At 35.1% G+C, this 17,974-nt stretch overlaps 1 protein-coding gene across 1 annotated transcript in view; it reads left to right on the top strand.

Annotated features, from left to right (window-relative positions):
- Positions 1-1,440: 1,440 nt before the first annotated feature.
- LOC138698011 (coiled-coil domain-containing protein R3HCC1L) overlaps positions 1,441-17,974 on the top strand; it is a 97,948-nt gene continuing 81,414 nt past the window's right edge. The window contains exons 1-4 of the mRNA XM_069823688.1: positions 1,441-1,629; positions 1,923-2,069; positions 2,352-2,491; positions 14,691-14,814. Of these exons, the coding sequence (XP_069679789.1) occupies positions 1,472-1,629; positions 1,923-2,069; positions 2,352-2,491; positions 14,691-14,814 (569 nt within the window). The 5' untranslated portion in view covers positions 1,441-1,471. The remainder of the gene's footprint in view (positions 1,630-1,922; positions 2,070-2,351; positions 2,492-14,690; positions 14,815-17,974) is intronic.

Genomic DNA, 17,974 nt, shown 5'->3' on the forward strand with positions numbered 1-17,974 from the left:
GATGAACTCTGCATAATTTTATATATTTTTCCAGCGATATATGATATACTATAATAAGCCTGCTTAAAATCTGTATAGGCTATATTTGGAATACGCTTATGTTAAATTCCCAGCACTTCTCTTGTATGATTTTCATGGTATAAAGTTGATCAATTGTGGGTCTTCCTTTTCTAAATTCTATTTCGCTCATGAAACAGCAAAAGGTCGTAACCAATCATAACTAAATTTTACAGAAGAGTTATAAAACTGGATAACCTTTTACTGTTTCAAGTTAGACTCTGGATATAAACGATTTCATGTAATTTGTAGCATTACTTTATCGGCACAATGAATGTATGCTGATATTTTTAAGTTGTCCTTTTTAAAGCTTTGGGATAAGACATATTGCCTGTGAACATTAGACTGTACTTACGGTTGGGATACATTTTGTTTATAAATTTGAGAGGGAAAAAGTTATTTTATGGCTAAAATATTTTGCAAGATGTATTTGTAGCCAAAGACTATGTGCCGCTCTGCTCGTTTTTTAAACTTTTCCTCGATTTTGTAAGCACTTCCCAACCTCGTATCGTGAAATAGTATCTATTGTAAGTACGGTAAATATCAGTCATAATACGGTAACGTCTTTTTAATAATTAATTGTAATTTAACTAATTATAACTATAGGCTACTCGTGAACTTAATGTGAATATTTGGAATGCTTGGTATGTAGGTTGTGCTACATTCAATGTGATGCGAGTATAAGATAAGCTGAATTTAGTTCTCATTTAAATTAGGAACAATACGCCAGGTATTACGTAGCATTTTATAAGAAGTGAAAGCAAGAGTTGAAGAGGTGATGCAAGCGAAAGCGGCAGCGTAACGATGTATCTGCTGGCTTGCACTTTCTACGTGTACCGCATTTCCAATTCCGGTGGTCTTCCCACTTCCGTGTTCGTCGTGAGCTGACGAAAATAAATATATGATAATAATAATAATAATAATAACAAATACAGTGAAAACAACACCTATCAAAAACTCTGCGACACTTTGATAGGACGTTGTATGTAAAAATGAAAAGATGGAAGAATAATTTCAGGAATATAAAGATTTATATAAAGTTATTCTATGATTTGTGACTATTTATTATCACGTTACTTCTGCTTAATTCAAGTGACAAAAGTACGATTTGGAGTCGAAGCCTCTCGCAACTCTTGACGCACGACATACGAAGTAGGTCATTAAAAGCGAGAGCATTTTCTTGCATTCAGTGCAAGTCTCGACCCAATTTTTAATAGCCTTCTCGAGCTTATGTTTTAGAGTGCCGGTACTAGACATTCTACAAAACCGAAAGTGACGTATTTTACATTTTAGTACGTTTTTGAGGTGATTGTACTTATCTCGCTTGGCGTTTATCAGTTGTTTTGTTTGTGACGTCATGTATTATAGCCTTGTTGGGTTAATTTCCTTGTGCAATGTGCGAGGCTTGCGGTGAATGTTGTTTGTCCTTCATATAAATCACGTTTTAGTTTTGTCCTTCAAACTGGATAACGCAGTGGTTGGCAGATATCTTAGTCTTCAAGATAATGAATTTGTCGACTGTGTTGTTGCAGACATCAAGCAATTCGTAAATCGAAATCGCAGGAGTAGAAGGTGAGAAATATGATATATTACGCATTAAATTACTGTACATTTTCTTACATGCGCGGTGAAAATAAATTGTAACATACAACACATTCTTTTATAAGTTAAAAAATTTCCTTTCTCTGAGCCATTCATTAGTTCATTATACGCAGGCTTCCACCAGGAAGAGGTAAGAGGTAAGGCATGCACTGCTGCAGGGAAGTGAAAGTGAGAGAAGTAGCTGGATGCATCTTAGTTTATACCTGTTGATTGGAAGGCATATGTCAAATGCTGATCCACTTTTACTCTCATTTTACTTTCAGTGTGCTGGTCTTTCCTCCAGTAAACAACTACAGACGGTTTCTTATACACAAAGTATCAGAAGAGTATTCTGAAAAGTTGTGCACATTTTCAATTGGACAAGGCCATGGGAGGAGGACAGTAGTGTGTTTTAAGAAACATATTATAAGGTAATCATCCTTGCGTTTCGTTTCATTTTCTACAGTTATGTGAATGTGAAAGAAGTGAACTCTGCAGTTATGTTTGTGTGTGCCTTTTGTTTTCTTATTTCACTATTGTTACTAAGTAAGATGCGTTTGTGCCTTTCAAATGAATGTTTAGCTTGTTCAGTACGTGAATTAAGTATGAACGTTGATATGACGAATAAATTTACAAACAAGATAAGTTTAGAATGTACCTACGTGTAATTTTATATTCACTATTTCTTCCCGATCTTTTCGACGTTTTATCAGGGAACTTCATCATACTAAAGCGACAGATGAAGCAGTGAGTTGTGCCCAGCCGGTCGAAAGACTTGGAAACATGGGTGTTGATCGTCAACATTTTGCAGGGCAAACTACCTCTACACCCTGCCGAGACAATGTTAAACGAGGTGAGCCTTTGTATAATATATTACTTTTTATATTTTTAAGATAGTATATTAATTCTGGAGGAAAAAAGTAGGCAATGTTTACTGCTGGGTGGCAATCGAAGTAGTTTAGGTTAGGTCAGCTTGGGTTAGGGTTGGGTTAGGTTAGGTTAGGTTACGTTACGTTACGTTAGCTTACAGTCGAAATTGTGTGTTTCCGAAATTTTTTTGTATAGCTTATCTGTCGAAATTCGAGCATAAAATCGTCGTTTGTGAAAAAAAGTTCGAAAATCGTGGAGTGGTCGTCCTCCAGAATTACCGATGAGGTAGTCTGTTACCAGAATTTCTTAATATTGATGCCAAAATAAAAAATTATGATTGATCGGCCAGATATTGTTGAAATTCAAAGAATTGCCTTCTCAATACTATTCTGCAATAGCATTCCTATAGTCTCTTTTGTGCCTCCCTACCCCATTATCTCCTGGCCTAGTTGCCTCATAAGTGGTTCCTTGTTGATATCACTTGTGAGGTTCAGACCTCTCTTCGAACAGTTGACTAAACAGTCCCATTCGATTGTGTCAAGTGCTGTACGCCTCGATTTTACAGAATAGAAACAATGTTGAGTAGAATATAGGCCTATATCCTGTAAAACAACTACTTTTGAAGTAAATGCATTTAGAAAATAACATTTTTAGAGGGATGATAATGTTAATGATCTGATTGAGGTTCTGGCTGATACATCTACGGTATTATCGGGCAGTAGATATAACTCACTTGATGATATGTGTTAGAAGAAGAACAATAAGCTCATCGTGGGTGTAGCTCTTAGACCTGCCTCCTATGGTATACCCTGGGCAACGACGACTCTGTCAGTAAATTGGTCTGCATATAACTGACTTCATATGGGTGAATGATGTAAGTCAGGTACCCGCCATTAAAAAAAAAAAGTATATTGACTGTGTGCTTTACAAGTCTCTGCACATTACAATAAATGACAGTAAACATTTTAAGTGTTTCAAATGAAAAATACCTCCTTCTTGTTGAAGAAATACATTTTCTTCTTTTCTAATGAGGTGTTTTCTACAAAATTCTTCTTTTAGAGTGCTGATCTCCAAGTGCCTAGCTTTGTTTTGTTCACTGTACAGCAGGCGTGAATTGTTTAAGTAGAGTTGGATGGTGCCGAGTTGTACTCAAATACATACATATACTGTTGCGGTTTGCTTGGAGAATCTAGGTGTTCAAATGCAGGATTCTACTCATGCGTCATAACACTCCTTTTCGGCATATTTTCCTGATGAATCAATCAATATAGGAAGTTTCTTGTTCTCCTTCAAGATATTGAAGAAATCAAAGAAACTCTATTTTAAATTAATTTTGGTAATTAACAATGTCTTCATTTTATCAACCTTAAATTGTGTTTTCTGCAGTATTCATAGTTTGTTCATTCTGCCAGAAACTCTTTCTATAGGAGCAGGCAGGGGTAATTCTACTATTTTAGCAATATTTCTGAATGACAAATGTTGAAAGGAGAGATGCTGGAACATTTCTACTCATCTTGTATGAACTTCTTCCTCTCTCTTATCTACAATGATAAATTACTTCACATTCAAAATGGGATGTCTGGTCACATTTTCATAGTAGTAGTAGTAGTAGTAGTAGTAGTAGTAGTAGTAGTAGTAATAATAATAATAATAATAATAATAATAATAATAATAATAATAATAATAACAATAATAATAATAACAATAATAATGATAATGATAATAATAATAATAATAATAATAATAATAATAATAATAATATTTAATAAACTCTAATTATTAGGCCATTTGCCTGTTACGGTTTAATTCCATGTTGTAAGTCTTCCTAGAAAATGGTGAATAAAACAAGCTGAAGGAGGGATTGGTCAATATGCCAGCACCACAGAATGATCCAGTTGCTATACACTCGTCACTTCAGTGGATCATCTTCTTGTATTGTCTGTACCCTACATGCTGACATTTTTGCAATCACATCCATTGACTGCTGTTCGTAACTTCACACGAAAAGTTTTAAATTTATGTATATGCCATTCAATATTTCGTGAAACCTGACTGTGCATCAAGGGAAGAAGATAGTGGACTGAGAAATTTCCCTCCTTCGCTATGCTTCTACTTGTAGCAAGCGAGCTCATTTACTCCCATCATAAGATTCATACTTTATGCTATGGCGCACCCAAACATTTAGTTTCACGAGATAAAGAATGGCCTATAATAAACTGCGCATACATTGGTATGTTGGTTTTGGAATGTCTGAATGATGGACATGAAACTTGTGTAAAGCTTCCTTTGTTCGTCTGTGATTGTCCTCACAGAGCAGTATTACCTCCACTCACTGTTACGGAGTTAGCTTGATGTCTTCTTCAACTCTCATTCAATATTAATTAATACATCATGTTCTTTTTCGTGGCTGTACAGGTCTAGGAAATATGTAATCAGCGGATTACTGGCCACTCTCCACTGGTCATAAATATGTCTTGGCTGCTATCTTGTCGTTTTCACTTACTACCCGTCTGCCACCGACTGTAAATATCTGCCTCAATCACTGTTCATAGTCGAACAAAGAGTATTTATAAACAATACAAATATTCGTGTTGGAGAAGTTACCACCAAAATTCGTGCTGGGAGACAACACTTCGAAAACTGAGGCAAGTGATAACACAGGGCGAAACATGCATGAATTTCATGGGCAAGAGAACTTTGCTGCAGTGTTTCTCAAAGATATTCTCCTGAAATTTGTCAGTTTACTTTTCTAAGCTTTTTTCACGAATAAATGTTTTATAGTGGAAATATTCTTAGGAGAATAATTCTCGTGATTATGTCGAACAGCACAGATTTAGATCGTTTCTAAACTTTAAATTCTAAAATCTAACATAAATTTAACATCATGTAGTAAATATCAGTGACCAAGTCACTTATTTTTTAATGACTCAGATTTTAAAATCTTTCAATATTCGGTAAAAGGAATACCGCTGTTTATGACATGTTATAAAAATTGCTTGCAAGCCAATTACAACAATGGACGGTGAATCTTATGTTCTTAAAACTGGACAATGATCAGTCATAAAAATTGCCTGCAAACTGATTACAACAATGGGCGGCAAATCCTTTGTTCTCAAAACTAAACGAAATAACATCTGTCTTGCAGATGTCGGTGACCAATTAACTGGGAAGTATAAACAAATTTTTTCACTTAAATTGAAGATTAAGTCTCTCTGTATCCAGTTCTCGATACTGAACAGTCACAGTGAAAACTGTCTCTTCACAAGTTCTCATTACAATGTGTAAGTTCTTGTTTCAAAACACGAGTGTCGTGATTTTTTAAAAGTAATAGGCATAGGCTACATATTTAAATACTAACATCAATAAAAGATAAGGAACTTTGCTTAATTTTGGTATTAAGAAATTTCGTACTGTTTGTGACGCAATAGCTAATGATGCATCCACCTCAAGTGCACAGAGCAATAATTTCCAGGATAAGCAAAAGAAAAGGAAAACTACTAGCACGTAGAAGAAGAAGTCTGCATTCACTTGTAATACAAGCTGTGGCAGAATAAACTCATGATTTTGACTTTCGTAATAACCATCCGATAGTTGGGGTGGATTGAAGCTAGGCATGACATAACATTAGTCAAGGTAGTGCCATTTAAGGTTAGAGTACTAATTGGAAAATTCCATTCTTGAGATGAAGTCACTGTCTGATAACTCTTGCACTATTTGAATTTTGTATGGATGGTAATTTAAGTTGATATGCAAGATTAAATGCCAGATTAAATAAATAAATAAATTATTATTATTATTATTATTATTATTATTATTATTATTATTATTATTATTATTATATTTGGATGAAGAGACCTATCGGAAATGTTAGGGGCAACAGCTTGTCGACATGCAGATCATTTTGGACTGCGAATGACAGTAGGACTCACTCTTTCGATATTCTCCGGTATATGCACAGTTTGAGCTCTGCCTGCAGGTTTGCCATCTCTTGCAGAAGTTGTTGTTCATAATTTCTCAATCCAGTTATTGTGTTGTGATTGGAATTGCCGCCTGAGTAATCATGTTATCACTGAGTCTCCTTTTTTTTTTTAATGTTTCAATAGTGATTGCCCGATGTTCTGCTGACCAATGAGGCATGTTTATTCAGTACATTTACTCAAATAATTCAGATTTTTTGATTTCAGTAACAAAACAAATCGTTGCCATATAAACCTAAATAATTGATACTCTAACCTTAAATGGCATACCTTGGCCAATGTTATGCCATGCCTAGCTTCAATCCACCCTAACTATCGGGTGGGTATTACGTAAGTCAAAATCATGAGTTCATTCTGCCCCACCTAGGAATAACATTTACCAGCGATCTCGGCTGGGGGGAACACGTTACTGACACAGCGGGAAAGGCATGGAGGGCGTTACACTTTGTGATGAGGGTACTAAGGAAAGGCTCTGATAAATCAAAGAGATTGCATATAAATCACTAGTTCGTCCAGTAATGGAATATGGTGCTGCATGTTGGGATCCTTACAGATTAGAACATATTAAGACACTGGAAAAGATTAAAAAACGGGATCTCAAGTGTTGTCGTAATAATTCACCATTAAAATGGGACACACTCACAGACCGGAGAACGCGAATTCGATTATGCGCTATGTTCAAAACATATAGAGGTGAGCCTGCCTGGAGAGAAATAAAAAATAGGTTGCAGCCGCCAAATTACTCTTCAAGGAACGACCACTCATATAAATTGAGGGAAAGAAGACAGAGGACGGACACTGGAAAGTTTTCTTTTCTCAATCGTACTATCAGAGACTGGAATGCTTTACCTGCAGACTTATTAAAGGCTTTACCAATAACCAAAAATGTATTTAAAAATAGGCTTAAGGACTTTACTAATAGACGGTAGTATATTATACACACTAGTTAAAGGGTGTAATTGATATCTTGTTATTTGAAGTGTTCTATCAGTGAGGAAGTGTGTTGTGTCAGTGAAGTGTGTAGTGTCAGTGAAGTCTATTGTGTAAGTGAAGTGTGTTGGTGTCAGTGAAGTGGCTGTGCAAAGTATTTGAACAGTGAAATGGTTAGAAGTGTTAGTGAAATCAGGTAGAATCAGTGCAGTGAGTGAGTTGACAGCGAAATAAGTGTAGTGCTGAAAGGTACTTGTACAGGAAGAACCTGTCACACTCGTGGGTCTTAGTTCGAACTTAGGGTTAAGATACAAATTAGATTTACTTCAAATGTTATTTTAAGTGACCATGCTTCATTTAATTTAGGATGCTCCTTGTTGTTATTATTATTATTATTATTATTATTATTATTATTATTATTATTATTATTATTATTATTATTGTTTTTTATTAGTTGTGTTTATTATTAATTGTCATTATTGAGTGTAATTAGTTATCACTGTCACCGGGTATATACTCATTTGTAGTGTGAATAAATATATACACCTTGTACATGAATAACTACTTAAAATTTGGTTTCATACAATGCCCTGACACTGACGAATTGCCATGACCTCAGTGTGTTATTTGTGCTACTGTTCTGGAAAACGAAGCTATGAAGCCATCACAACTTTTTCGAAATCTCACCACAAAACATTCCGATTTGGTCAACAAACCCATTGAATTCTTCATGCATGAAAGAGATGCACTTAAAATAGAAAAGAAAATTATTTCCGAAGTTTCAATAACTGACACTTCACTTCTGACAGGATCCTATTTTAATATTATTAAAGATAGCCACATCCTCTGATTGAGGTTCTGGCTGTTATGTACATCTATTATCAGGCAGTACATCCCACTTGACGATAAGTGTCAGAGGAAGAACAGTTATTTGTATGCATCTGAAGTCTGACTAGTGCAATATGTAGCTAGTGGGCGATGTATGCAATGGAGGGGGGAAGGAACTGGCCACCCTACCCCATTATCTCCTGGCCTAGTTGCCCCATAAGTGGTGCCTTCTTGATATCACTTATGAGGTTCAGACCTGTCTTCGGACAGTTGACTAAATAACAAAGATTGCCAAATGTAAGAAACCATATTCAATTGGCAAATAACTCATTAAGAGCATTCTTTGATTGCTGCTTGTAATGAAATATTAGGCCAGGGTGTGGAAAGTAAAATGAAAAACATTCTACATTATCATATGATACAGTTGAAGGCGGATATCTGATATGGTGAAAGATACAGAAGAGTCATTCCTTGCCAAATCAACATGGAGAAGTGCAATATTCAACCTGACCTCTTTTGAGTTTCATGGAATTTAATATAGGCTTACATGTATGTACCACAGTAACACATATTAGTATAACATTTTAGCTCTCAGGGTTTAGAACTTTATGAGATACAGGGCATCAATTTGATGAAAAAAAAAAAAAAAGCATTTTTCCATACAAATCCTTTTCAATTAATTAACATAACATTTTTGCTAAACAATCTTCCTAATGTATCCAGCTGTTTGCTGACAACATAAAGTCCACCATAGTCCACTGTAGTCTATTCAGTTGTTGTTTTTCACGAGAAATGAGGGGTATTTTGATCGGTGTTCATTATAGATGCCTGTTGCTAGTAACCAGAGTTGTTTTTGTTAATCATTTACTTGAATTGAGAGAGGTATCAATCAGAAGCTAATGAAAAAATCTTTCAAATGATATATAATACAACTATGTTTGTAATTATTTAGTTCGCAAGGTCATGTAATGTGACCTTTGACCTCGAATAACTCAAAATATGTAATTTCAAAAAATTCTGAAAAAAAAAAAAACCTAATCGTTATCTATTAATTCCCATAATATTAAATTGGGACAACAGAAATGTTATGAAATATTGTAAGTTGTTTCATATAAATATGTTGATTTTTTCATAATAAGCATATTATATTGACGTTTGTAACAAAAACCTGTATATGTTTTTGCACAGATGATGTAATTACTAGGAAATCATATCTCTCAACAAACCAATAAAATATGTTCTTATTACTGCCAACCACAGTAAACTATAAACTTCAACTAGCCAGTAACATGCATTCTTATTATGACCAATCACAGTACAAATTATAAAGGCCAGTCGTATTACTTTATTAATCACTCACAGCCAATCAGTGACTAATTGACCATCAGTAAAGTAGTACTGGTACCTACTATTTGTTAAGTGTAGAGTACAAGTTGTGAAAGCTTGGAAGTATAGGCAGTCTGTGTGATAAACATACACAGAATTAATTTGTGGGGGGGGGGGGGAAATCCAGGCTCTGAAATTATAAGCCAGCTAAAAGATAAATTTCAAAGTAGTGTCACAAATAGTGAAAAGAAAATATTAAAATATTGATGGTTCTTCCAAAAAGTTTGAGTATTCAACAGATTGAAAAATAATTTGGAGTTTCTAATTATTTAGCAAGAAAAGCAAAACAATACAAAATGAATGTGGTATATTAGCAACTCCTAATCCTAGATCTAAACGAAGCTTGAATGGGAGCCTTGTTGTTGTTGTTTTCTAATGCCAGGCGTTTGACAATAAAGTCATTTGACCTCTTGCACTCCAATATTTTTCAAAGATATTATCATGACCAGCCACTGAAGCACAGATTTTGAGGTGTTCCGAATCCATTTCTTGGTTTGAGTTGCACAATGGACAGTTAGGGGACTGATATATTCCAATTCTATGCAGGTGTTTGGCCAAACAATCATGACCTGTTGCCAATCTAAATGCAGCTACAGACGATTTTCGTGGTAAATCGGGAATTAACTGTGGATTTTGATGCAGAGAGTTCCATTTTTTCCCTTGGGATTGTGTTATCAAATTTTGTTTGTTGAAGTCTAAGTATGTAGATTTAATAAATCTTTTTACAGAGTAATACGTAGATTTAGTAACAGGTCTGTAAGTAGCAGTGTTGCCCTTCTTTGCTAAAGCATCTGCATTCTCGTTTCCCAGGATTCCACAATGGGATGGTATCCATTGGAATACAATTCTTTTATTGAGTGATATTAATTGAGAGAGCATTTTAGTTATTTCTGCTGTTTGAGATGAAGGTGTGTGTTTAGAGACTATTGATAGAATAGCTGCTTTGGAGTCTGACAATATAACTGCATTTTTAAATTTACTGATGTGGCATAGAAGATTCCTGAGACTTTCACTTATTGCAATGATTTCTCCATCAAAACTTGTTGTTCCATACCCAAGAGATCTATAAAGTGAGAAGAGACAGCACGTAACACCTGCACCGGCACCTTGTTCTCTGGAGATCAAGGATCCGTCAGTGTATAAATGAAGCCAGTTTTGTGGAGGGTATCTAATATTAATTATCTCTAAAGACAATTGTTTTAGTATTTCAGTATTTACTTCTGATTTCAGTATTTCTTCTGTTAAATTTAGATTATATTCCATATTTAATAGAGTTAAAGGGTTTGGTTTAATTTGTAGGTGATTCATGTAATAGCATTCATTATATAACAGTGATGGTGTTAAGCTGTTGTTTGCCTGGAAAGAGGGATTTTGTTTCTATGGAAGAAAATGGATCCAGGATTCATAAACAGAAGCATCTGATTTTAGAAAACCTTAAAAGAAATTTACAGGTCATTTAAAGATAAACATCCCTAGGTCAAAATAGGACTATCCAAGTTTTGTGAATTGCGACCCAAGAACTGTGTTCTGGCTGGAGCAAGTGTGTGTATTTGCAGCATCCATCAGAATGTTAGATTAATGTTGGATGGTTGTAGGTCGAACGAGTTGACAAGTTATGAAGACTTTCCATTCGACACTTACAAGGACTGTCTTTATAAAATAATTTGTAATCCTCCACAGCCAATGTGTAATCTATCATCATGTGGAAATCTGTCCTGGTACTTCACATTTTATAGAATATATGACTAATCTGTTTGATGTAAATGGAATTGATTAAATAACCCACAAAATATGAATATCTACAGTTAGAACAATACTCCAAACAATTCTCTCTTTTACACAAGACTTTTTGGAAATCTTTGAGGAAAAATTACAACAGCTCCTTCCTCATTCTGTCATAACAACCCAACAGTCTCACTTCTTAACAGAATTTAAAGAAAATTTTTCTGACGAATATAATTATCAATTGGAACCACCAGATATTAGTCGCACAGATGTTAAACGACCCAATGGTTGCACCTTAATTCTATGGTCTAGAGCAGGGCTGGGCACCAAGAGCGGATTCTACTCTCTCACGGGGAGTCATATGACTTCTTTTCAACCCCTTTCTTCCCTGCCGAACACAGTGCAGCGTTGATGCCATGATGTATGAATATTAAGCATATCCGTTTAGAGTTTGGATTCGCTGCCCAGCTCTGGTCTAGAGGAAAATCTTTAATTTGGAACTCCTCATGTGTTGGCACTCTAGCTCCATCTCACTTGCCGAATACCTCCAGACTCGCAGCATCTGCTGCTGAATTAGCTGTGAAAAAAAAGTCAATAAATATGCACATCTTTTAGACAATTATATCTTTACCCCCTTTGCTGTAGAAACCTTTGGTTCTTGGACGCTAAGGTTTTGGTATCTCAAATCAGTCAAATTTTGATCTCTATTACTGGTGATCACTGTTGCACTACTTATTTGTGTCAGCACTTAAGTATTGCTATTCAATGAGGAAACACAACGAGCGTTTTAGGTACTCTTCCTGAATCCAGCCTTTTGGACGAACTCTTTCTTCTGTAAAATTTATGAATATTTGTATTTAGTATTATGAATTTAATATTAGCATATTGAATTTGTGTTGAAATAGGTAGATTAATCATATGTTGTATTTGTGCAACAATGTAAGACTTCATTCAAATTCGATATCGTAATAATTTGTTGTTGTCTGATGATGCTTTAATCGAATTCTTTATAAATAAATTAATGAATTATTATCATTTGTGATTTTGGCGAGAATTATGCATTTGTTCTCCAGGATGAGATAATTTACAATGGTTCCATTAGAACAATGCACAACCCACAATCCAGCCCTTTGTAGCTTATTACAGAAATCCTTGCATTAGATCTTTTGTTATAATAGCAGAATGTCTTCGGCATGATACTATTAGTGTTCATCTTTTTCAGCGTCATTTAATGAAGTTTCTGGAATCCAATTTCATTAGAATGCCTAAACATGTTTGTTACTTTTCTGATGATTCTGCAGTGCAGTATAAAAACTGGAAGAATTTTGTAAACCTGTATTATCACCGCACAGATTTCAATGTATCAGCAGACTGACATTTCTTAACCACATCCCAGGGTAAAGGTCCATGTGATGGTGTAGCAGGCACTGTAAAAAGTTATGACAGAATGGGGAAGGAGCTGTTATATTAATGAAGCCTTTTGAAAGTGGTTGTGCTAAGTGAAAGAAGAAAGTTAAAGAACAAGAAGAAAGTATTAGGAAAATTCTGAAACTCCAAAGCAAAGCTTAGGTAGACATTTTTCAGAGATTTGGTTTTTTGGAAAATCTGCATGCTTTTGACAGTTCAGAAATATCGAAGTATTGTGAAAATCTTGCAAGTTTTTATGACTGAGATCTTATTTCTGCAGAGCAGATACCTGAATGTCATTGCTTTGCTGCATCTCTGAAAGTGAATGTGAAAGTGAAATCTTTGCAAGAATATGCTGTAGATGAGGATTATGAAGATATTAGTATTTATAATCTATACAATTACGCTCTATAAAAAATGGAGAAAATTTTGTTAGCATACCTTAATATGGAAATTGCTATGAAATATTTCTGACTTTTTTGTGAGCAATACATCTGGAGAACGTTTATTTTTCAAGCTAAAATTAATGAAGTATGAATTAAGAAATCACATAACATAATCAGGCTTAAATAATTCAGGTTTTAAGAGCATTGAACATGAAATTTGACGGAGATTGATTTTGAAGACACAGTTCATTATTTTGCCTCCAAATTCTGGAAAGTTCCTCCCAAGAGACTAGTATTTCAGAGTTAATAAATGTGTAACTGTGAGTGAAGTTCGTCCTTATGTTCAACATCAAAGAGGTGAGTCCTCACCATCACCACCTCCTAATGGCCAACATTGGAAGATAAGTTCATTTGTTGCCTAGCAATCCAATTAAGTGCATTGATATTCCCTGCTTCTTGCAATTCTTTGTCAAGATTGGAACTGACTAGCAGATGGTGGTTGTCCATTTTGCTGTTAAGTTCTCTGCATTTGTCGGATGAATACAACTTTGTAGAGGTGAACAGCTAGGTGGGTGTGTTTGGTGGCTAATCTTAAGGCAGCAGTAGCTTCTTTTCTTTGTTGGTTTTTATCTTTTTTTCATATTACTATTATTGTTGCCGTTACATTGCTATTATTAATTTTTACTCAAGGGATCCAATTGTTTCTTTCGCTGAAGGTCCATACCATTCTTGATTCATCCCTGCCCTTGTGTCTGGTATATCTTTTGGCGAATCCTCGGGCCTCACCTTATCTCACTACATCTCACCAAAATATTGTAAAAAATTGTAGATAATTGCAAAGTTATAAAAATTGTAATTGTAATTGTAATCTTGTAAAATTTTGACTTGTTCCACATCTTAAAGGTTCATTGCTAATGTAAGATCTATGGAATATAATAAATGAAATGAAAAGTCAAATCTCTCTATAGTGATACTTAGGGGAACAAAGAAAAATATTGTTATAGAAAGATGTATTGTTATAATTAGGATTATAAAATAAGACTTAAATTGGTAAGAGGCTTTCTATTCAGCTTACTTAATGTGTATATTATGGTACAAAGTGTGAAAGTTATCAGTGAAACCCTCTTAATATGCTGTCCATTGTACTGTCCTATATATATTTTTTAAAGAAATCACTTATTTCAGTTTGTTTCAGAGCTCTCTTCACGGAAATTGACACACATAAAGACCTTATTAAATCCAAAGACACTAAATACTCTTCTGCAACATCAGTAATACTGTATTGCTTAGCGACAGACTTTTCATTTTACCGGGCTTTATCATAGTAGAGAGAGAAAATACTACACTGGGGGCCATTAAAGTGTATCGTTCAATAGAGATACATCACAATAGAGAATATCGTTATATCGAGAGAATTTTTACATTGCAGGAATACATTTTATGCCAGGAATTAAAATTTTAATTGCAATAGAGGGATTTATCGTTATGCAGAGATTTGACTGTATTTGTATGTGTTTTATGTTTCATTTCATCATCCTTTCAGCAAAAGCTGTGCCAGCAGTTGGTATCTACCGACCTCCTGCAGCTAGACGATCTGAAGAGCAGGTTGTTGCACCTCCACCAAGAAGTAGTTCACCAGCAGTTGAAGCAAAACCTGAACGAGTAAGGTCAGTGGAAATTAACTGTGCACAAGAGTTTGTATTTGCCACAATTGTTTTGCCATTTATAATATACCAATACAAAAGACCATTTGACTACATACTACAGTAAAATAATACCCTAATAGTAGAGATATTTGCATAATGGAATTGAGAGCTATTGGTGAAAAGAATGTTATGTTTCGGTCTCATAGTACAAAATGGAACTATTCCTCTTAATGATATTTTATTCTGAACATACTACAATGCCTGGCATATACAATTTACCAGCATTATAATCAGTCATAACACATGTGTTTAGTGGGTAGATTCGACCACTTTAATGCATGGGAAGAAAACGAATTTGCGATGAATGGCAGTGTTTTAGGCCTATAGTCCCACACAAATAATGTGCCGGTAAGAGTTATTAAGAAGACATTATGTTGATCTTAACTTTTATCAAAGCATATGTTGAAAATGATTTCCAATTTTCTGGATGCAAGAATCACATCGGTGCAGAAAATTGTGAAATATCTTCTGCACTCTCTATTTGTAATTTCACTGAGCATGTGTCTTATTCCATTTTCCAGCTCTTCAAGAGTATTTGGATTGTTCACATACACTTTCTGTTTTAAATTTCCCCACTGATAAAGATCATAAACTTTCAAATCTGGGAAATGAGCTGACGAATTCCAGACTAATTACGCAATCATTAAACACTTTTTTTCTAATGCTTCTAATGATAAAGTGGCTATGTGTATAGTGGAGTTATTCTGCTGAAAGTAAGCGTACTGTTTTTCATCTTCAGTCAGTCAATGTTGCAAAAATTGGCCGCAGTTTGTCTCGCACATAATGTTGTGAGTTGAGTGTATAAATAAAAGAAAATGGAGCCAGTTACCCTTCGTGCACTAATGCCATATCACACCTCCACTTTCTGATCGTGAAGAGGAACTTCATACACTAAATGAGGATTTTCAATGTCTCAGTACCTTGTATTCTGAGAGTGACATAACCACTTAAAATGGAACCAAGCTTCATCTGTCATTATTAATTGAGATGGATCAACAGTACTGTCAAGTACAGATTGCAACTTCCATTCACAAAAATTCACCTGTAATTGATGAGCCACTGTCATTATATGAGGATAAAAGTGTGGCATTTTCAGTCCTTTTAATGCTGATCTTTGTGAAATGTTACATTCTTGTGCTAATCAACAGTGGCGAAGCTACGTGGAGGCAATTGAGGCAATGCCTACCCAGAAAAAACCTCAAGATAAAGAATTATAAATAAGCCTACTAACATAAATTTCTCGATCGTAATAATTGTTGTGATTGAGAAAATCAGCAGTTTATACAGGATTCTTCGCTCATTGGCCGCTAGATAGTGGCACATGTCAACGACAAATCTGTCTGTTGTACTCGCCCAGGGTGATGGGCATCTGCGAGTGAGACAATTTCTCGCTTGCCTCTTCTGCCACTTCAACAGGCTTTGGCTTTATGGCAGGGATTGGAGGGGACGGAAAATAGTGTGAGGTTGTTTGAATTTATAGCAACCCCCTCCATGTCGCAAGGAGGCATGTCTCAGGACCAACCACAGTGACCAAAAAAGAATATTCAAACTTTCTCTCACTTGCAGTTAGTGTTGCCAATTTATGGTAGCTAGATCTAGCTATTTTTAACTAATTTCCAGTGGCAACATTGATGAAAATTTTATATTGTATTATTTTTTTGTTAATTTAGCGAGTTTTTAAAGCCCTCTTAGCGACAGGAATAACAATTTTCTCCTTGATAGCATATTTATAGTGAATTTTTACTGCTGTTTAAGGACTTTGTCACAAATACTGTTGGCAATGCTGCTTTAGTGGGAAATGCTCCTTTTGATTTAGTCGGCGTGAAAGTTACTCAAGACCATTTTTGTTGTTAGAATTAAGTGTGAGTTTACTAGATTGTGCCCGAGATAATGAGTGAGTGAAGATCATTTTTGTATTATTTGTGAGAATTAGGTGTATTTGTCAAGTTAAGCCTGAAATAATGAGTGGACCAGACTCTTGTAGTAATTTGTTAAGTGTTCTGAACTTACTGAAAAGTAAGCCATTTTCTTCTTGGACATACGAAGAAAAATGTAATGCTAAAAGCAGAAGATTTACCCCAAATTTAGATTTTAAATATTAGGACGGCAAAGTATCTAGAAAATTTGTGTTCTCTTGGTATACGTGATTGATTGGCTGGCTATTCGGACACTTCGTTATATGTGTGTTTTATTTGGTGGTGAAAAGGAATGGGCTTTGCATGGGGTAACTGTTTCAAAAAACTTCTTTAGAAAAGCGGAGAAACATCAGAATTCAAATAAACATATTCGAATGAAGAGGGATTCCATTTACTAGGCTGTGGGAGAATAGAATATGCTCTATCTGAAGGGGTAAGAATTCACGCTCTTAAACATAATAAAGCTGTGAAACAAAATAGGCTCGTTGTTGAGAGACTAGTTGATACTATATGTTTTCTTGGGAAACAGGAACTTGCATTTAAAGGTCATTTTGAAGGGGAAGACTCAGTCAACAGGGGCAATTATCTAGAATTATTTGATCTTCTTTCTAAGCAGGAGCAGTACAGTCGAGATCATCTCGTCTACATCAGGCTTTAAAGGTACTTCAAGTGACATACAGAATGAGTTAGTTGAATCTATAACTGATATAATTCAAGAGAATATTATCGAAGAGTTAAATTCTTCTGAATTCATTGGCATTCAGGCAGATGAAACTTTAGATGTGTCAAATAAATCCCAAATCAGCATTATTTTCAGATTCTGCTCAAGAAAAGGTCCAGTAGAGAGATTTATGGGATTCTATGATGTTTCAATAGACAAGACTGCATCAGGGATACCAGAATTAATTGTTAGTGTTTTGCAAAAGTGGGGAGTAGTTGACAAGATAGTCTGTCAAACATATGATGGAGCCTCAGTAATGGCCGGAAAGCATGGAGGTGTTCAGCACTATGTTAAACAAGAGCATTATTTCTACACTGCTATGCTCACAAGTTAAACCTTGTTCTTCTTCATTGCTCCAAAACAATAAAATCAGTTAGGCTTTTCATCCATAATCTGACAGCATTCCATACATTTTTTAGCAGATCTTCAAAGAGAACTCACTTTCTGGAATCTAAAGGATTCAGACTTCCACAAGCATGTACTA

Source organism: Periplaneta americana, chromosome 4 (genome assembly GCF_040183065.1).
Source record: "Periplaneta americana isolate PAMFEO1 chromosome 4, P.americana_PAMFEO1_priV1, whole genome shotgun sequence".
NCBI classification, from domain to species: Eukaryota; Metazoa; Arthropoda; class Insecta; order Blattodea; family Blattidae; genus Periplaneta; species Periplaneta americana.